At 42.5% G+C, this 22128-nt stretch overlaps 1 protein-coding gene across 1 annotated transcript in view; it reads right to left on the reverse strand.

Moving 5' to 3' along the window:
* Positions 1-21879, reverse strand: part of LOC311131948 (hyccin-like) — a 36613-nt gene extending 14734 nt beyond the window's left edge. The window contains exons 1-2 of the mRNA XM_084165062.1: positions 21697-21879; positions 3723-3804 (exon numbers count right to left, since the gene is read on the reverse strand). Coding sequence (XP_084021188.1) covers positions 3723-3773 — 51 coding nt within the window. The 5' untranslated portion in view covers positions 3774-3804; positions 21697-21879. The remainder of the gene's footprint in view (positions 1-3722; positions 3805-21696) is intronic.
* Positions 21880-22128: the final 249 nt, after the last annotated feature.

A 22128-nucleotide genomic window follows, 5' to 3' on the forward strand; every position in this document is an offset into this window, starting at 1 on the left:
TGAGAGAATGAGTGATTGTTTTGTTTGTTTGAGTGAGTGAGTGAGAGCAACAAAGTCTTCTCATGTTTTGTTCATTTCAAAAAAGCTTTTGACTCAATTTGGCATGAAGGTCTGCTATATACACATTGATGGAAAGTGGTGTTGGGGGAAAAACATATGACATTATAAAATCAATGTACACGAACAACAAGTGTGCATTTAAAATTTGACAATTAAGGCACATTTCTTTCCACAGGGCAGTGGGGTGAGACAGGGATGCAGCTTGAGCCCCACCCTCTTCAACATACACTACCGGTCAAAAGCTTTAGAACACCTACTCAATCAAGGATTTTTCTTTATTTTTACTATTTTCTACATTGTAGAATAATAGTGAAGACATCAAAACTATGAAATAACACATATGGAATCATGTAGTAATATATTTCATTTGAGATTCTTCAAATAGCCACCCTTTGCCTTGATGACAGCTTTGCACACTCTTGGCATTCTCCAACCAGCTTCACGAGGTAGTCACCTGGAATGCATTTCAATTAACAGGTGTGCCTTCTTAAAAGTTAATTTGTTGAATTTCTTTCCTTCTTAATGCGTTTGAGCCAATCAGTTGTGTTGTGACAAGGTAGGGGGGTATACAGAAGATAGCGATATTTGGTAAAAGACCAAGTCCATATTATGGCAAGAATAGCTCAAATAAGCAAAGAGAAACTGCAGTCCATCATTACTTTAGACATGAAGGTCAGTCAATACGGAACATTTCAAGAACTTTGAAAGTTTTTTTAAAATGCAGTCGCAAAAACCATCAAGCGCTATGATGAAATTGGCTCTCATGAGGACCGCCACAGGAAAGGAAGACCCAGAGTTATCTCTGCTGCAGAGGATAAGTTAATTAGAGTTACCAGCCTCAGAAATTGCAGCCAAAATAAATGCTTCACAGAGTTCAAGTAACAGACACACCTCAACATCAACTGTTCAGAGGAGACTGTGTGAATCAGACCTTCATGGTCAAACTGCTGCAAAGAAACCACTACTAAAGGACACCAATAAGAAGAAGAGACTTGCTTGGGCCAAGAAAAACAAGCAATGGACATTAGACCGGTGGAAATCTGTCCTTTGACATGGAGTCCAAATTGGAGACTTTTGGTTCCAACCACCGTGTCTTTGTGAGATGCGGTGTGCGTGAACGGATGATCTCTGCATGTGTTTTCCCACCGTAAAGCATGGAGGAGGAGGTGTTATGGTGTCGGGGTGCTTTGCTGGTGACACTGTCTGTGATTTATTTAGAATTCAAGTCACACTTAACCAGCATGGCTAACACAGCATTCTGCAGCGATGCGCCATCCCATCTGGTTTGGGCTTAGTGGGACTATCATTTGTTTTTCAACAGGACAATGACCCAAAACACACCTCCAGGCTGTGTAAGGGCTATTTGACCAAGAAGGAGAGTGATGGAGTGCTGCATCAGATGACCTGGCCTCTACAATCCCCCGACCTCAACCCAATTGAGATGGTTTGGGATGAGTCAGACCGCAGAGTGAAGGAAAAGCAGCCAACAAGTGCTCAGCATATGTGGGAACTCCTTCAAGACTGTTGGAAAAGCATTCCAGGTGAAGCTGGTTGGAGAAAATGCCAAGCGTGTGCAAAGCTGTCATCAAGGCAAAGGGTGGCTATCTGAAGAATCTCAAATATAAAATATATTTTGATTTGTTTAACACTTTTTTGGTTACTACATGATTCCATATGTGTTATTTCATAGTTTTGATGTCTTCACTATTATTCTACAATGTAAAAAAATAGTAAAAATAAAGAAAACCCTTCAATGAGTAGGTGTTCTAAAACTTTTGACTGGTAGTGCATTCGGAAAGTATTCAGACCCCTTGACTTTTTCCACATTTTATTATGTTACAGCCTTATTCTAAAATGTATTCAATTATTTATTTTTCATCAATCTACACACAATACTCCATAATGCCAAAAACAGAAATACCTTATTTACATAAGTATTCAGACCCTTTGCAACGAGACTCGAAATTGAGCTCAGGTGCTTCCGGTTTCCATGAATCATCCTTGAGATGTTTCTACAAGTTGATTGGAGTCCACTTGTGGTAAATTCAATTGATTGGACATGATTTGGAAAGGCACACACCTGTCTATATAAGGTCCCACAGTTGACAGTGCATGTCAGAGCAAAAACCAAGCCATGAGGTCGAAGGAATTGTCTGTAGAGCTCCAAGACAGGATTGTGTCGAGGCACAGATCTGGGGAAGGGTACAAATACATGTCTGCAGCACTGAAGGTCCACAAGAACATAGTGGCCTCCATCATTCTTAAACGGAAGAAGTTTGCAACCACCAAGACTCTTCCTAGAGCTGGACGCCCAGCCAAACTGAGCAATCGGGGGAGAAGGGCCTTGGTCAGGGAGGTGACCAAGAACCCAATGGTCACTGACAGAGCTCCAGAGTTCCTCTGTGGAGATGGAAGAACCTTCCAGAAGGACAATCATCTCTGCAGCACTCCACCAGTCAGGCCTTTATGGTAGTTGCCAGACAGAAGCCACTCCTCAGTAAAAAGGCACATGACAGCCCGCTTGGAGTTTGCCAAAAGGCCCCTAAAGGACTCTCAGACCATGAGAAACAAGATTCTCTGGTCTAATGAAACCAAGATTGAACTTTTTGGCATGAATGCCAAGTATCACATCTGGAGGAAACCTGGCACCAACCCTACGGTGAAGCATGATGGTGGCAGCATCATGCTGTGGAGATGTCTTTCAGCGGCAGGGACTTGGAGACTAGTCAGGTTTGAGGGAAAGATGAACGGAGCAAAGTACAGAGAGATCCTTGATGCTCCAGAGCGCTCAGGACCTCAGACTGGGGCCAAGGTTCACCTTCCAACAGGACAATGACCCTAAGCACAAAGCCAAGACAACGCAGGAGTGGCTTTGGGACAAGTCTCTGAATGTCCTTGAGTGACCCAGCCAGAGCCCGGACTGGAACCCGATCTAACATCTCTGGAGAGACCTGAAAATAGCTGTGCAGCGACGCTCCCCATCCAACCTGACAGAGATAGAAAGGATCTGCAGAGGAGAATGGGAGAAACTCCCCAATACAGGTGTGCCAAGCTTGTAGCGTCATACCCAAGAAGATTCGAGGCTGTAATCGCTGCCAAAGGTGCTTCAACAAAGTACTGAGTAAAGGGTCTGAATACTTATGGAAATGTGATATGTTTTTTATTTTTAATACATTTGCAAAAATTTATAAAAAACGGTTTTTGCTTTGTCATTCTGGGGTATTGTGTGTAGATTGATGAGGGAGGAAAAAACAATGTAATCCATTTTAGAATAAGGCTGTAATGTAACAAACTGTGGAAAAAGTAAAGGGGTCTGAATAATTTCCATTTTTTAAAAACCTTTTTGATGTGCAATGTTTACAGTTAATTTCTAATAGCTTTATGTTGATGTTAAATTTGTTTCTTCTCACTTTTTTTTAAATTGCCAAAGTAAGTGAAATAAACAATGTAAACATGTTTCCCATGCCAATAAAGCCCCTTTGAATTGAGAGCGAGCGAGCGAGCGAGCGAGAAAGAGCGAGAGAGAGAGACAGAGAGAGAGCGAGCGAGCACGGCAGATAGCAACAGAGAGCGAGAGAGAGAGACAGAGAGACACAGCTGCAGTGAATACTGATGATGGAGACACATTGACACTGGCTCTCTAACTCACACGCACGCCTCACCTTAAACTCTGACAGCCATTCCTCCACCACTCCTTGGTCCATAGCCAACATCTTCCGTCATCTGCTGTGGACACACCTCTACCTGGGAAGCAAGCAGAGAGACTGTTATTAAAAGTTGACAATGGGCAAAAACGCAAAAATAACGACTTTAAACTGTATAACTGATCAATGCACCATCATACCAGGTCATTTAATGGTTAAAAAAATAAATATATATATATATATATATATATATATATATATAAATTAATCAGATATTTCGCTACAGAAGTGCCCTTCCTTACCGATCTCTACAGCTTCCATCCAAAAACAAATCCGGTGAAATCACATCAACACATACTGGAGGAGTTACTGGCTAGCTACAAGTGGCTAGTTTAGCTAACGAATTAGCTATGTCTGGAGGAGTTACTGGCTAGCTACTAGTGGCTAGCTTAGCTAACGAATTAGCTATGTCTGGAGGAGTTACTGGCTAGCTACTAGTGGCTAGCTTAGCTAACGAATTAGCTATGTCTGGAGGAGTTACTGGCTAGCTACTAGTGGCTAGCTTAGCTAACAAATGGTCGGACAAGGAGCACATGCCCAGAATGATCGATGAACCACCAAAAGGCACACCCAATTTCTATTTGAAAATTGAGAAAGGAGTGTTTGTACCCAAAGTTGACCTTTAACACAACAAAGACACACAATCCAAACACCCTTCCTTCCTTCCTTCTCGTTTCTCCCCTGATTGCAGCTTCAGATATTCTCTGCTGTTTCTCAGCTCTCTCATTATCAACAGTATTCTCCCTCGCTGTCTCTTTCACTTCCTCCTTTTCTTTATAATGTTACTTCAGGCTCTCCCGCAAGGTACATAAAAGTGTGTGTGAGAGAGAGAGTGTGTGTGAGAGAGAGCTATCTACTTCACTTGCTTTGGCAATGTTAACATACGTTTCCCATGCCAATAAAGCCCTTAAATTGAAATTGAATTGAGAGCAGGAGAATATAAGAGAGAGAGAGAGAGAGAGAGAGAGAGAGAGAGAGAGAGAGAGAGAGAGAGCGAGAGAGAGAAACCAGAAAGGTAAACCAGTGAAGAACAAACACCATTGTAAATACAACCCATGTTTATTTATTTTCCCATTTGTACTTTAACTATTTGCACATTGTGACAAGACTGTATATAAACATAATATGACATTTGAAAAGTCTTTATTCCTTTGGAACTTTTGCGAGTTTAATGTTTACTGTTAATTTTTTATTTCACCTTTGTTTATTATCTATTTCACTTGCTTTGGCAATGTTAACATATGTTTCCCATGCCAAAAAAGCCCTTTCAGACAGAGAGAGAGAGAGAGAGAGAGAGAGAGAGAGAGAGAGAGAGAGAGAGAGAGAGAGAGAGAGAGAGAGAGAGAGAGAGAGAGAGAGAGAGAGAGAGAGAGAGAGAGAGAAAGAGAGAGAGAGAGGAGAGAGAGAGATGGGGGTGTGTGAGAGATGGGGGTGAGTGAGAGTCTCTCAGAGCGTTCAGTCAGCCCACTGACAACCCTATCAGATTAACAGCAAAATCACAGTATCCTTTTTTATTTTTATTTTTTACTATTTTTTTAAAATTTTTTTATTTTTATTTTTTTAGTTATTTAGCAGACGCTCTTATCCAGAGCGACTTACAGGAGCAATTAGGGTTAAGTGCCTTGCTTAAGGGCACATCGACAGATTTTTCACCTAGTCGGCTCGGGGATTAGAACCAGCGACCTTTCGGTTACTGGCACAACGCTCTTACCCACTAAGCTACCTGCCGCCCCTGTTCACTACTTGAACAGAGCAATACTCAATCATGAGGCATCAAAGCCAAAGGAACTGAATAATATTAAGAAATGCTATAGATGGAAGGAAAATAGTGTAGAAACCTACCAAAAAAACAATTAGGCAACAACAAATTCAATCCCTTCTAGACAACTTCCTGGACAAAACTTTTCACTGTAATGGTGAAGGTGTAAACTTGGCAGTAGAAAACCTAAACAATATATTTGACCTCTCAGCTTCCCTATCAAATCTAAAAATGTAAAGCAGACAACCTAAGAAAAGTAACAACAATGACAAATGGTTTGATGAAGAATGCAAAAACCTAAGAAAGGAAATGAGAAACCTATCCAACCAAAAACATACAGACCCAGAAAAAGAGCCTACGCCTTCACTATGGTGAATCACTAGAACAGTACAAAAATACACTACGGAAAAAGAAGGAACAACATGTCAGAAATCAGCTCAATGTAACTGAAGAATCCATAGACTAACCACTTCTGGGAAAATTGGAACACACTAAACAAACAACACGAAGAGCTATCTATCCAAAATGGAGATCTTTTCAGCTTTATAACAAAGAACAAACAGCAAAAACATATACATGATCAAATCCAAATCTTAGTCTTTAATAGCTGATTCTATCTGCAAAAATATCCTCAGTGTACAACATAAAACACCAAATAATGCATGCAGAGCAGAATTAGGCCGATACCCGCTAATTATCAAAATCCAGAAAAGAGCAATAAAAAATTCTACAACCACCTAAAAGGAAGCGATTCCCAAACGTTCCATGACAAAGCCATCACCTACAGAGAGAGCAACCTGGAGAAGAGTCTCCTAAGCACGCTGGTCCTGGGGCTCTGTTCACAAACAAACAGACCCCACAGAGCCCCAGGACAGCAACACAATTAGACCCAACCTAATCACGAGAAAACAAAAAGATAATAAGTTGACAAATTGGAAAAAAAATTAACAAAACAAATCAGAGCAAACTAGAATGCTATTTGGCCCTAAACAGAGAGTATACAGTGGCAGAATACCTGACCACTGTAACTGACCCAAACTTAAGGAATGCTTTGACTATGTACAGACTCAGTGAGCATAGCCTTGCTATTGAGAAAGGCCGCCGTAGGCAGACCTGGCTCTCAAGAGAAGACCGGCTATGTGCACACTGCCCACAAAATGAGGTAGAAACTGAGCTGCACTTCCTAACCTCCTGCCAAATGTATGACCATATTAAAGACACATATTTCTCTCAAATTACATAGACCCACCAAGAATTCAAAAACAAATCCAATTTGGATAAACTCCGATATCTGTTGGGTGAAATGCCACAGTGTGCCATCACAGCAGCAATTTGTGACCTGTTGCCACAAGAAAAGGGCAACCAGTGAAGAACAAACACCCATATTTATGTCTATTTTCCCTTTTGTACGTTAACTATTTGCATATCGTTACAAGCCATAATTTAACATTTGAAATGTCTCTATTACTTTTGTGAGTGCAATGTGTACTGTTAATTCTTTATTTCACTTTTGTTTATTATCTATTTCACTTGCTTTGGCAATGTAAACATATGTTTCCCATGCCAATAAAGCCCTTTGAATTTAATTGAGAGGGTGAGAGAGAGAGCGAGAGAGAGAGAGAGAGCGAGAGAGAGCGAGAGAGAGCGGGAGAGAGCGGGAGAGAGCGAGAGAGAGCGAGCGAGAGAGAGCGGGAGCGAGCGAGAGAGAGCGGGAGAGAGCGGGAGAGAGCGAGAGAGAGCGGGAGCGAGCGAGAGAGAGCGGGAGCGAGCGAGAGAGAGCGAGCGAGAGAGAGCGGGAGCGAGCGAGAGAGAACTCTCATGCAGGAACATGTGCTCAGTTTAGTTGAAGAAAGAATAATCCACTTCTTAAGATTCTTTATATTCACATGTGACGTCACACACACGACACATTCGTCTGGTACTACACACAAACACACACAAACCCCCACACACACACACACACAGACCCATCTCCTTGTATGGTATAAACAGAGCTAGATGAATCATATAAATATTATCCAGCTACAGTGTTTCCATGGACTCCACCTACTAGACTAGAGAACACATAACGACCAAATGTTGACCATGGCAACAGGGGATCACTGGAAGTCAGTCATTTTAACAGGGTAGAGGCACAGTGGAGTGTTGCGAGGGAGCAGGTCAGGTTTGCCCAACACAAAACATGAACTTGAGTGTGTCGGTTATAATATTCACCTCTATAGCTATGTTTCCATTAACTTGTCCCGTGATTTTTTGTTGACATTTGGAAAGTTTGCTAAACAAATATTTGACAATTGCCTGCTAGGGTGCGTTTACATCGAACTATCTTGAGTCGATAAAAACAGCTGAACGTAATGTGTCACACCTAAAAAAATAAAAACACAGAAAACTAGTGTCGAATAAAAATGTAGTGGTTGAAGTGTTCCCATTTAGGCAAATTGTGCATTAATAAATTGGTGACCGCTTGTATGCTCTCCCACCTACAGTGCCTTCAGAAAGTATTCACACCCCTTGACTTTTTCCGCATTTTGTTGTGTTACAGCCTGAATTTAAAATGGATTAAATTGAGATTGTTTGTCAATTGCCTAAACACAATACCCCCATAATGTCAAAGTGGAATTATGTTTTTCGAAATTTTTACAAGCGGAAATGTCTTGAGTCAATAAGTATTCAACCCCTTTGTTATGACAAGCCTAAATAAGTTCAGGAGTAAAAATGTGCTTAACAAGTCACATAATAGGTTGCATGGATTCACTGTGTGCAATAAGTGTTTAACATGATTTTTGAATGACTACTTCATCTCTGTACCCCACATATACAATTATCTTTAAGGTCCCTCATTTGCGCAGTACATTTCAAACACAGATTCAACCACAATGACCAGGGAGGTTTTCCAATGCCTCGCAAAGAAGGGTACCTATTGGTTGATTGGTAAAAAAAAAAAGAAAAAAAATGCAGACATTGAATATCCCTTTGAGCATGGAGAAGTTATTAATTAAACTTTGGATGGTGTATCAATACACCCAGTCACTACAATGATACAGGCGTCCTTTCTAACTCAGTTGCTGGAGAGGAAGGAAACCGCTCAGGGATTTCACCATGAGGCCAATGATGACTTTAAAACAGTTAGAGTTTAACATCTGTGATAGGAGATGGATGAATCAACAACATTGTAGTTACTCCACAATACTAACCTAATTGACAGAGTGAAAACAAGGAAGTCTGTACAAAATACAAATATTCCAAAACATTCATCCTGTTTGCAACAAGGCAGTAAAGTAATACTGCAAAGAATGTGCAAAGCAATTAACTTTTTGTCCTGAATACAAAGTGTTTGTTTGGGGCAAATCCAATACAACATATTACTGACTACATAGTGGTGGCTGTTATGGATATGCTTGTAATCGTTAAGGACTGGGGAGTATTTCAGGATAAAAAAGAAACGGAATGGCGCTAAACACAGACAAGTCCTAGAGGAAAACCTGGTTCAGTCTGCTTTTTCTACACTGTAGTTTCTTACCAAGAAGACAATGAATGTTCCTGAGTGGCCGAGTTTGAAGACTTGAAAATCTATGGCAAGGCCTGAAAATGGTTGTCTAGCAATGATCAACCACCAAATTGCTTGAAGAATTTTGAAAATAACAATGGGCAAATGTTGCACAAGTGTGGAAAGCTCTTAGGGACTTACCCAGAAAGACTCACAGCTGTAATTGCTACCAAAGATGCTTCTCCAAAGTATTGACTCAGGGGTGTGAATACTTATGTAAAATGTGATACACTACATGACCAAAAATGGCGATTAGGCCTGGCTCGCAGTCGGCGTTCCAATTCAGCCCAGAGGTGTTCGATGGGGTTGAGGTTAGGGCTCTGTGCAGGCCAGTCAAGTTCTTCCACACCGATCTCAACAAACCCTTTCTGTATGGACCTCGCTTTGTACACGGGGCATTGTCATGCTGAAACAGGAAAGGGCCTTCCCCAAACTGTTGCCACAAAGTTGGAAGCACAGAACTGTCTAGAATGTCATTGTATGCTGTAGCGTTAAGATTTCCCTTCACTGGAACTAAGCCCAAACCATGAAAAACGGCCCAGACCATTATTCCTCCTCCACCAAAAATGTACAGTTGGCACTATGCAATGGGGCAGGTAGTGCTCTCCTGGCATCCGCCAAACCCAGATTTGTCTGTCGGACTGCAAGATGGTGAAGTGTGATTCATCACTCCAGAGAACACGTTTCCACTGCTCCAGAGTCCAATGGCGGCGAGCTTTACATCACTCAAGGCCGACGCTTGGCATTGTGATCTTAGGCTTGTGTGCGGCTGCTCGGCCATGGAAACCCATTTCATGAAGCTCCAAACGAACGATTCTTGTGCTGATGTTGCTTCCAGAGGCAATTTGGAACTCGGTAAGGAGTGTTGCAACTGAGGAAAGACACGCTTCAGCACTCGACGGTCCCGTTCTGCAAGCTTGTGTGGCTTACCACTTCGCGGCTGAGCCGTTATTGCTCCTAGATGTTTCCATTTCACAATAAAAGCACTTACAGATGACCGGGGCAGCCCTAGCAGGACAGAAATTTGACAAGGGTCCTCGGGTCCTCAGATCCTCAAAAAATGCTACAGCTGCACCATCGAGAGCATCCTGACTGGTTGCACCACCGCCTGGTATGGTAACTGCTTGGCCTCCGACCGCAAGGCACTACAGAAAAAATAAATGCACTGTTGGTTAAGGGCTGTAAGTAATGTCTGCACCTGTTGTATTCGGCGCATGTGGCCAATAAAATTTGATTTGATTTGATTTGTTGGAAAGGTGGCATGCTATGACGGTGCCATGTTGAAAGTCACTGAGCTCTTCAGTAAGGCCATTCTACTGCCAATGTTTGTCTATGGAGATTGCATGGCTGTGTGCTCGATTTTATACACCTCTCAGCAACGGGTGTGGCTGAAATAGCCGAATCCACTAATTTGAAGGGGTATCCACATACAAATATATAGTGTATTTCTGTATTTAATTTTCAATAAATTTGCACAAATTCCTAAAAACATGTTTTCAATGTGTCATTATGGGTATTGTTTGTAGATTGGGTGAGAAAAAAACAACAACATTTAATCCATTTTGAATTCAGGCTGTAACACAACTAAATGTGGAATAAGTAAAGAGGTATGAATACTTTCTGAAGGCCCTGTATCTGCTTCATATCTCAGGTAGCACAGGAAAGCCAACATGGTTAGAATACAATAATTGACTAATATTTGCCATATTCTAATAATTCTCATGTGCCAACGTATCACCACGGTCCGTGCCATGGTGAAACTTGCATTCCTGTAGATCTGAAATAATTGGATGGTGAAAGGCATTCTTGAAAGTCAGGACAATCCTTGTCCTGCAAAGATTTTTTTTTATAGTAATTGTATTATTTTGCAAGTAGTAAGCATTTCAAATAAAAAATGTGGAGTTACAGAATTTATTCGAAAAACAATGTTTCCTTCATCATTTGTCGCAATAAATAAAGTTTGACCCTGTCGAATGGATAAAAATGTCTCCTATATCTGCCGTTTCCATTTCTAATTTTGTGACATTGCTTTTATAGAATAAACCTGGGTCAATGGAATAAACCTGGGTCAAAGTAATAAACCTGGGTCAATGGAATAAACCTGGGTCAATGGAATAAACCTGGGTCAATGGAATAAACCTGGGTCTGCTGAGAGCATGCCAATCGGTTCTAGCTGCAACCACTCACACACACACACCAGGTGTATGCTAGCTCCAAGGTAGTAGTTTCTGCTCTATCAAAGTACTAACACCAACAGCTTTTCCTATACACTACACACAAACCATCAGAGACAAGCTAACTGTCAGCACAGTCAATCACAAACTCTTACACTGGCTAACTGGGGATCAAACAAATCTGAATCAAGTTATTATCACACGCACATATACAGTGAGGGAAAAAAGTATTTGATCCCCTGCTGATTTTGTACGTATGCCCACTGACAAAGAAATTATCAGTCTATAATTTTAATGGTAGGTTTATTTGAACAGTGAGAGACAAAATAACAAAAAAATCCATTTCAAAATTTTTATAAATTGATTTGCATTTTAATGAGGGAAATAAGTATTTGACCCCCTCTCAATCAGAAAGATTTCTGGCTCCCAGGTGTCTTTTATACAGGTATTTATACACTCTTAAAGGGAGTGCTCCTAATCTCAGCTTGTTACCGGTATAAAAGACACCTGTCCACAGAAGCAATCAATCAATCAGATTCCAAACTCTCCACCATGGCCAAGACCAAAGAGCTCTCCAAGGATGTCAGAGACAAGATTGTAGACCTACACAAGGCTGGAATGGGCTACAAGACCATCGCCAAGCAGCTTGGTGAGAAGGTGACAACAGTTGGTGCGATTATTCGCAAATGGAAGAAACACAAAATAACTGTCAATCTCCCTCGGCCTGGGGCTCCATGCAAGATCTCACCTCGTGGAGTTGCAATGATCATGAGAACGGTGAGGAATCAGCCCAGAACTACAAGGGAGGATCTTGTCAATGATCTCAAGGCAGCTGGGACCATAGTCACCAAGAAAACTATTGGTAACACACTACGCCGTGAAGGACTGAAATTCTGCAGCGCCCGCAAGGTCCCGCTGCTCAAGAAAGCACATATACATGCCCGTCTGAAGTTTGCCAATCCAATGAACATCTGAATGATTCAGAGGAGAACTGGGTGAAAGTGCTGTGGTCAGATGAGACCAAAATGGAGCTCTTTGGCATCAACTCAACTCGCCGTGTTTGGAGGAGGAGGAATGCTGCCTATGACCGCAAGAACACCATCCCCACCGTCAAACATGGAGGTAGAAACATTATGCTTTGGGGGGGGGGTTTCTGCTAAGGGGACAGGACAACTTCACCGCATCAAAGGGACAATGGACCGGGCCATGTACCGTCAAATCTTGGGTGAGAACCTCCTTCCCTCAGCCAGGGCATTGAAAATGGGTCGTGGATGGGTATTCCATCATGACAATGACCCAAACACACGGCCAAGGCAACAAAGGAGTGGCTCAAGAAGAAGCACATTAAGGTCCTGGAGTGGCCTAGCCAGTCTCCAGACCTTAATCCCATAGAAAATCTGTGGAGGGAGCTGAAGGTTCGAGTTGCCAAACGTCAGCCTCAAAACCTTAATGACTTGGAGAAGATCTGCAAAGAGGAGTGGGACAAAATCCCTCCTGAGATGTGTGCAAACCTGGTGGCCAACTACAAGAAACGTCTGACCTCTGTGATTGTCAACAAGGGTTTTGCCACCAAGTACTAAGTCATGTTTTGCAGAGGGGTCAAATACTTATTTCCCTCATTCAAATGCAAATCAATTTATAACATTTTTGACATGCGTTTCTCTGGATTTTTTTTGTTGTTATTCTGTCTCTCACTGTTCAAATAAATCTACCATTAAAATTATAGACTGATCATGTCTTTGTCAGTGGGCAAACGTACAAAATCAGCAGGGGATCAAATACTTATTTCCCTCACTGTACACACTACTTCTGTTACAGCAAGGCTGTATACTAAAACACACACACACAGAGAACAGACACACACACACACACAGAGAACAGACACACACACACACACACACACACACACACAGAACAGACACACACACACAGAGAACAGACACACACACACAGAGAACAGACACACACACACACACACAGAGAACAGACACACACACACAGAGAACAGACACACACACACACACACACACACACACAGAACAGACACACACAGAGAGAACAGACACACACACCCAACACACACACACAGAGAACAGACACACACCCACTCCTCCCAGACAACTCCCTCACCATGATCTCACCTCCTAACCCATACTCACACTTTCTCCCAAAGAATACACTCCTCCCCACCCCACACACATAAAACTGGATTGGTGTAAGCATGGGCTAGCCTACACCAGTCTTTTTCCTTATAAAAACCATGAAGGGAAGTGAACAAGTGCTGTGAAAATGGACAGGACAAGCAAACGCTGCTCTGGCATGTTATCAGACAAGAGCAAAAGCCAGGAAGTGAATGGACCAATCAGAACACCCTGTTTTGGAGAGTTTGGAGGTTAGAAGAAAGATGCTTTTCCTGTGTTGCAGGGTAAACCACACACACGCACACTAATGGCAGTCATATCATTGTGCAGTGCCTTAGAGGAAACAGAGAAGAGACAAAGAGAGAGAGACAAAGAGAGAGAGACAGAGAGACAGAGAGAGACAGAGAGAGACAGAGAGAGAGAGACAGAGAGAGAGACAGAGAGACAGAGACAGAGAGAGAGACAGAGAGACAGAGAGAGACAGACAGAGAGAGAGACAGAGAGAGAGACAGAGAGAGAGACAGAGAGAGAGACAGAGAGAGACAGAGACAGAGAGAGACAGAGAGAGAGAGACAGAGAGAGAGAGAGAGAGACAGAGAGAGAGAGAGAGAAAGAGAATTGGCGAGGGCACTAGAACAGTCTGCAGCACCCGGCCTCACCCTACTAGAATCTGAAGTCAAATGTCTACTGTTTGCTGATGATCTGGTGCTTCTGTCCCCAACCAAGGAGGGCCTACAGCAGCACCTAGATATTCTGCACAGATTCTGTCAGACCTGGGCCCTGACAGTGAATCTCAGAAAGACAAAAATAATGGTGTTCCATAAAAGGTCTAGTTGCCAGGACCACAAATACAAATTCCATCTTGACACCGTTGCCCTAGAGCACACAAAAAACTATACATACCTCGGCCTAAACATCAGCGCCACAGGTAACTTCCACAAAGCTGTGAACGATCTGAGAGACAAGGCAAGAAAGGCCTTCTATGCCATCAAAAGGAACATAAAACTCGACGTACCAATTAGGATTTGGCTAAAAATACTTGAATCAGTTATAGAACCCATTGCCCTTTATGGTTGTGAGGTCTGGGGTCCGCTCACCAACCAAGAATTCACAACATGGGACAAACACCAAATTGAGAGACTGCATGCAGAAGTCTGCAAAAAATATCCTCAGTGTACAACATAAAACACCAAATAATGCATGCAGAGCAGAATTAGGCCGACACCCGCTAATTATCAAAATCCAGAAAAGAGCATTCAATTCTACAACCACCTAAAAGGAAGCAATTCCCAAACCTTCCATAACAAAGCAATCACCTACAGAGAGATTAACCTGGAGAAGAGTCCCTTAAGCAAGCTGGTCCTGGGGCTCTGTTCACAAACAGCGTGAGCCGATGCTCCGATACCGTTTGCCGGACGGTAGCAGAGTGAACAGTCTATGGCAGGGTTCTTCAATTCCGGTCCTGGAGGGCCGAAACACATTGTTTTTCATCCTCTCCTTCTAATCAGGGGCTAATTCAGACCTGGGACACCAGGTGAGTGCAATTAACTAGTGTTAATTTAACTAGTGTTAAAGTGTTTCGGCCCTCCAGGACCAGAATTGAAGAACCCTGTGTCTATGGCTTGGGTGGCTGGAGTCTTTGGCAATTTTTCGGGGCTTCCTCTGACACTGCCTGATATAGAGGTCCTGGATGGCAGGGAGCTCGGCCCCAGTGATGTACTGGGCTGTCCGCACCACCCTCTGTAGCGCATTTCGGTCAAGAGCGGTGCATTTGCCATACCAAGCGGTGATGCAGCCATTCAAAATGTTCTCGATGGAGCAGCTGTATAACTTTTTGAGGATCTGAGGGCCCATGCCAAATCTTTTCAGCCTCCTGAGGGGGAAGAGGCGCTGTCGTCCCTCTTCACAACTGTACGGGTGTGTATGGACCATGTTTAAGTCCTTAGTGATCTGGACGCCAAGGACCATGAAGCTCTCGACCCGCTCCACTACAGCCCTGTCGATGTGGATGGGGGCGTGCTCTCCCCTCTTTCTCCTGTAGTCCATGATCAGCTCCTTGGTCTTATTGACGTTGAGGGAGAGGTTGTTGTTCTGCTTATTTCTATTGTTGTTAGCTATTCAGTAACAATCCATAATCATTCATTCATTCATTCATACAGCAGGTTATACCCCATTCATACAGCAGGTTAAACCCATTCATACAGCAGGTTAAACCCATTCATTCAGCAGGTTAAACCTCATTCATACAGCAGGTTAAACCCCATTCATTCAGCAAGTTAAACCCCATTCATTCAGCAGGTTAAACCCCATTCATACAGCAGGTTAAACCCCATTCATACAGCAGGTTAAACCCCATTCATACAGCAGGTTAAACCTCATTCATTCAGCAGGTTAAACCCCATTCATACAGCAGGTTAAACCCCATTCATACAGTTGTTAAACCCCATTCATACAGTTGTTAAACCCCATTCATACAGCAGGTTAAACCTCATTCATTCAGCAGGTTAAACCCCATTCATACAGCAGGTTAAACCTCATTCATTCAGCAGGTTAAACCCCATTCATACAGCAGGTTAAACCCCAGTCATTCAGCAGGTTAAACCCCATTCATACAGCAGGTTAAACCCCATTCATACAGCAGGTTAAACCCCATTCATACAGCAGGTTAAACCCCATTCATACAGCAGGTTAAACCCCATTCATACAGCAGGTTAAAACCCATTAATTCAATACGCACGCTGCGCTCGCTCCTATCCTTGCTCAGCTGACTGACCGCAGCATCTATCGGTAGCCTAAAACTGTGGCACAAATTGGGGAATTTTCACACCTAGCTATTAGACTATCCTTTGGTAAATTATTGGGAGATGTGAATGTTTCGGTCAGAGAGTCTTTCTCCTCTCGCACTTTAGAGTCCTGCATCGGCCCTCCCCCCCCCCCCCCCCCCAAAAAAAATAAAAAATCAGCTGGCAGGTGGTCCCGGAGTTGAGAGAACTTCGGTAAATGGCACAATTACACTTGACATGTGGACTGACAATTTTCGAAAAATAGGACACTTGTGCCTTACATAAACAAAGAGTGGGTGCTCGTGGAGAGGGTGATATTCACCACGGAGTGGGACAGTTCCCAGCGCAAAACTGCAGATCCCATAACGCCAGCTATTGTGAAAGAATACTTGGGGATCTTGTTGATTTCCTCTATCACTTCAAAAGAGGCCACACTCGCCTTGGAGGCAAGTAAACAGCCTACTCTTCACCTGGTCATGGTGTGGTTCCAAAGGATAAAGCTTCACCTACAGCTGGAGTTGTGGGGTCAGAGAGGAGAAGCCAGCTGACCAGGCATGTTTCCTGCTATTCTTACACTGTTGTTCTAAATTCAATCACCCTCTTCTTCTTCTTCTTCTTCATCCTTGTTTGGTTTCTCAAATGACTGCCTCGCCTGGTTCACCAACTACTTCTCAGATGGAGTTCAATGTGTCAAATCGGAGGGCCTGTTGTCTGGACCTATGGCAGTCTCTATGGGGGTGCCACAGGGTTCAATTCTTGGGCCGACTCTTTTCTCCGTGTATATCAATGATGTCGCTCTTGCTGCTGGTGACTCTCAGATCCACCTCTACGCAGACGACACCATTTTGTATACATCTGGCCCTTCATTGAACACTGTGTTAACAAACCTCCAAACGAGCTTCAATGCCATACAACACTCCTTCAGTAGCCTCCAACTGCTCTTAAACACTAGTAAAACTAAATGCACGCTCTTCAATCGAACGCTGCTGGCACCCGCCCACCCGACTAGAATCACCACTCTCGACGGGTCTGACCTAGAGTATGTGGACAACTACAAATACCTAGGTGTCTGGTTAGACTGTAAACTCTCCTTCCAGACTCACATAAAGAATCTCCAATCCAAAGTTAAATCTAGAATCGGCTTCCTATTTCGCAACAAAGCCTCCTTCACTCATGCTGCCAAACATGCCCTCGTAAAACTGATTATTCTACCGGTCCTTGACTTCGGCGATGTCATTTACAAAATAGCCTCCAACACTCTACTCAGCAAATTGGATGTAGTCTATCACAGTGCCATCCGTTTTGTCTCCAAAGCCCCATACACTACCCACCACTGTGACCTGTACGCTCTTGTTGGCTGGTCCTCACTACATGTTCGTCGTCAAACCCACTGGCTCCAGGCCATCTATAAATCACTGCTAGGCAAATCCCCGCCTTATCTTAGCTCATTGGTCACCATAGCAGCACCCACCCGTAGTCTGCGCTCCAGCAGGTATATCTCACTGGTCATTCCCAAAGCCAACACCTCCTTTGGCCGCCATTCCTTCCAGTTCTCTGCTGCCAATGACTGGAACGAATTGCAAAAATCTCTGAAGCTGGAGACTCTTATCTCCCTCAATAACTTTAAGCATCAGTTGTCAGAGCACCTTACCGATCACTGCACCTGTACACAGCCCATCTGAAATTAGCCCACCCAACTACCTCATCCCTATATTGTTATTTATTTTGCTCTTTTGCACCCCAGTATCTCTATTTGCACATAATCTCTTGCACATCTAGCATTCCAGTGTTAATACTATTGAAATTATTCTGCACTATAGCCTATTTATTGCCTTACCTCCATAACTTGCTACATTTGCACACACTGTATATATATTTTCTGTTGTATTTTTGACTTTATGTTTTTTACCCCATATGTAACTCTGTGTTGTTTTTATTGCACTGCTTTGCTTTATCTTGGCCAGGTCGCAGTTGTAAATGAGAACCTGTTCTCAACTGGCTTACCTGGTTAAATAAAGGTGAAATAAAATAAAAAATAAAAAAAGTCAGGGAATTTTTACTAGGATTAAATGTCAGGAATTGTGAAAAACTGAGTTTAAATGTATTTGGCTAAGGTGTATGTAAACTTCCGACTTCAACTGTATACATTTTTCAACCATTTTCTATCCTACAAATTAGCAATTAGGAATAAGGCTTTGATTTTTGGTCAAACAGATGGAAAAGGGGTCTTAGACAACATCTACCAGAAAAAGTCTTAAGGTATTAGAAATTCATCAAACGACGACGAATGTTTAAGTAAAGACCCCTGCCTACTACGATCAACACATATTTAGTTGATAAATGTTTCTGCCTTCTGTAAGTTTAAGAAACATTCCGTTACCAAAAACCCACATATCTTTAAGATTTTTTCTAATTTCTCTCCCTCATGTGGAGGAGGGAGGATAGTGAACGTTCACAGAAGTAACAAGTAAAAGGTAGACCTACCAATTAGATATAGTGATTTTACTGACATGAAGTTTGTTTAAGAATTATTAATTGATTAAAAATCTTAATGATCTTACAAAATCGGTAACAGAATTACTGCAATTGAATTGGCTACAATGGGAACTCATAGTAGTCACAAACCACAGTTGGATCACCTGCTACTGTCCTCCCTTCCACTGGCATACTGTTATGTTCAGCTCATAACTGTTTTCCCTCTCTTTCTGTCTCTGGTGGTCAAAACATATCTCTCTCTCCCTCCCTCTACTGCAGGGTTCTTCAATTCCGGTCCTGGAGGGCCGAAACACTTCTGTTTTTTATTTCTACCTGGTAGTTAATTGCACTCACCTGGTGTCCCAGGTCTGAATTAGCCCCTGATTAGAAGGAGAGGATGAAAAACAGAGGTGTTTCGGCCCTCCAGGACCGGAATTGAAGAACCCTGCTCTACTGTAATAAGCATCCTCACCCACTGAGTACCGACCGTCCAAAAGTAGTTGAAATTTCATCAGTCCGCTCTGGCCTGACCAAATCTGAATCAATCATAGAAGTCTATGTTTCACAAGTTTGGACAGCACAGTAATTACAGTAGAGCACAGTAGAGAACAGTACTGTACATTACTGTTCAGTAGAGAACAGTACAGTAGGGGTCGCAGACCATCAACAAATCTGCGTTTTAAACCGCTTCACCTGTGTTTTATATTGAAAGTCAGTGTTTATTTGCATCAAGAGTGATCAGGGACGTGCAACTATTGTTTTCCTTCAAAGAAAATACATTTATTATGCGCTCTTTTTTTTGGGGGGGGGGGGGGACGCAGATTAATGGGACCGCTGATACAGTAGAGCACACTACAGTAGAGTACAGTATAATGTACTGTATTGTACTGTACTGTACTGAACAGAACATATCTACTTCACTGTATGTACTGTACTCTACTGTGCTGTACTGTGTTGTCCAAACATAGACATCTATGATTGGCTCAAATTTGGTCCGGTACAGACAGTGGTCACAGAGTTTCTAAACTCAGAGGTGCAACATCGCGAGACTTCTGGGAACACTTGCGAAGCAGACCAGGCCGGGGTTTGGAGTTAGAGAATTCAATGAGAGAAGTTAAACATTCTTCCTTAGTTGTTCATTTTCTCTGAATCTAAAGCCACAACCTAGATTCGAGCCAATGTCTCAAGTAGGTGAACTTATTATTACTCCAACGTCGTGAGTGACAAACTGACATTTTTGTCAAAAACAACTTTATATTGAAGGAGTGCCTTCGATTTGACGGCCTGCACATGCGCAGTTCGGCGCGAGACGACCGTTAGACCCAATGACGTGTTTCTACACATGAGTTTAGCTAGCCAACGTCGCCTACATTTGTGATCGGGGATTTGTATTGGAGAAGCAGTACTGTACTGCTTCTCCATACTGTACTGTCTTTGCCATGGTCTTATTTGGGGGAGGAGAGGAGCTCATTAAAATAATAGCCAGTGTGTAGAATAATACCCAAATATGCAAAATAAGTATATTGGATATTTCTACATTTGCGTACCTATTCAGGATACATCACCATGACGAGAATGATATTCATATCCATAATTATGTATTTCTGTGTAGTACAGATAAGGGACACATGATCTAATTCCTTTACCGGAAGTAAATCCACTTAACTTACTGTAGTTCAATAACAAAAATATTTTTTGGCAAACTCAAGGTTTCATGTCATAGCTGACACCCAGTTCTTTCTGCAGACATCTTTGAATCTTAATTCGGAGCAGATATTGAAGAGTTTTTGAAAAACGTGGTCGCATAAAAAAACTGAGGGAGATTTACGAAAATGTGCATCTGCACAATTCTTCCAGTAAATGTGTTTTTGTGAAAATGTCTGTACATTTTTCAAAGTAGTCCTTGTGCATGGTTTGCTAAACTTTAAAATCAATGGTTTTTGTTTGGCATACATTTTAAAGTGAAAAATCTGAGTCAAATAGTAATTCCGTTACTGTGGAATTGCCCTATAACAGAGGGACTGTGTGTGTGCCTGTCTGTGTACTAGTCTGCTGAAGTTCCACCGCAATTGGACACAGACCCAGGCAAGAGCCGTGTTTCTCCCCAGTCTCTAGGGGTTTTACTGAGGAAAGCTGTGTCACATGTCAGCTATTGCAAAGATCTGAACAATGAATTACTCAACCCCCCCACGACCTGTAGGGCCTTTATAACAGCAACCTTTATAATGAAACTCAGGATTATAATTAAACATTCTTGACAGAGCGCACACAGACACATCTGACTAAAGACTCAGTCGCAGGTACACAAACGCACACCTCCACAGTGGTGTCCACCGCAGATCGATGCTACAGGACTATTGATCAGTGTACAGCCACAATATCTACTGGCATAAACACCAAGCAGTAGCTAGTTGACCGTCACTATAATACAAATCATCATCAATTGATTAGCTACATCATATGGAGACTAAACGACTGACTAACTGAAACGGGTACTGCTGGAAATAAGACTAGGGTGTACTTGCTAGCTAGCTAAGGGACAAACTTTTTGACAGCTGTCTGGTTACGGAAGCTACCTGGGCTTGTCATGCCAATGGCAGTACAGTTAGCTAACTAGCAACTAGTTTACTATCTAACCCGCGAACATAGTTAGTTATCTGGCCAACCTTGTCACGAAACCAGCTACTATTTGTGAGTTTCAACTCACGCCTGACACTGTTGGCTCAACGTTAGTTAGCAACAGTAGACGCTACAGTATTTGGCAAGATCCCTAGTTCTCAAAGCTTCGCCAGTCAGCTCTACAGAAATCCGCTAGTTAGCTAGCTAGCTAGCTAGCTTCCTACTGTAGATAGGTAAAGTAGCTATCAGTTATTGCAAGCTACATTGTATGAGGTCCCTAGCATCAGTAACTACTCTAGCTAGCTATATTTGCTTCCCAGAGCATAATCCCCAACATTAGCCAACTAAATCAGATTTCAAACTGAAAATGTGCATTCAGTCAGAATGGGCTCTCCAAGAAGACGAGCTAGCTGGGAAATGTATTATTTACTTACTATCATGCTCTCTCGAGATTTCCTTTGTCTCCAAGTCCAATATTGTTCCGTCCAGGCAGATATGTAGCTATCAATTACTCCATAAATCCACTATCTAAATCATTTATCAACATAAACCTCCACCTTTCATTTACGACCACAATTCACACTAGCGTGAATTCGAGGACTATTTCGGAATGACAGGCCTGTGAGCAAATGGTCAAACAGTATAAAATGTAACACCCACGCCTCCAGAAATAGCGACCAATTACATTTGTTATAGGGGCGGGACATAATAATTTCCACAAATAGGGTAGACTGTCGCTGTCATCTGCTGTTTGACGGTCAGGGCAGACCAAGGGAAGAGGAAGAGACACTGGTCATATATTATGAACCTTTGTGTTTTACATCATATCTGATACTTGTAACTTTGAAATGAATCTTTATATGTGA

Source organism: Coregonus lavaretus, assembly GCF_964263955.1.
Source record: "Coregonus lavaretus genome assembly, chromosome: 7".
NCBI classification, from domain to species: domain Eukaryota; kingdom Metazoa; phylum Chordata; class Actinopteri; order Salmoniformes; family Salmonidae; genus Coregonus; species Coregonus lavaretus.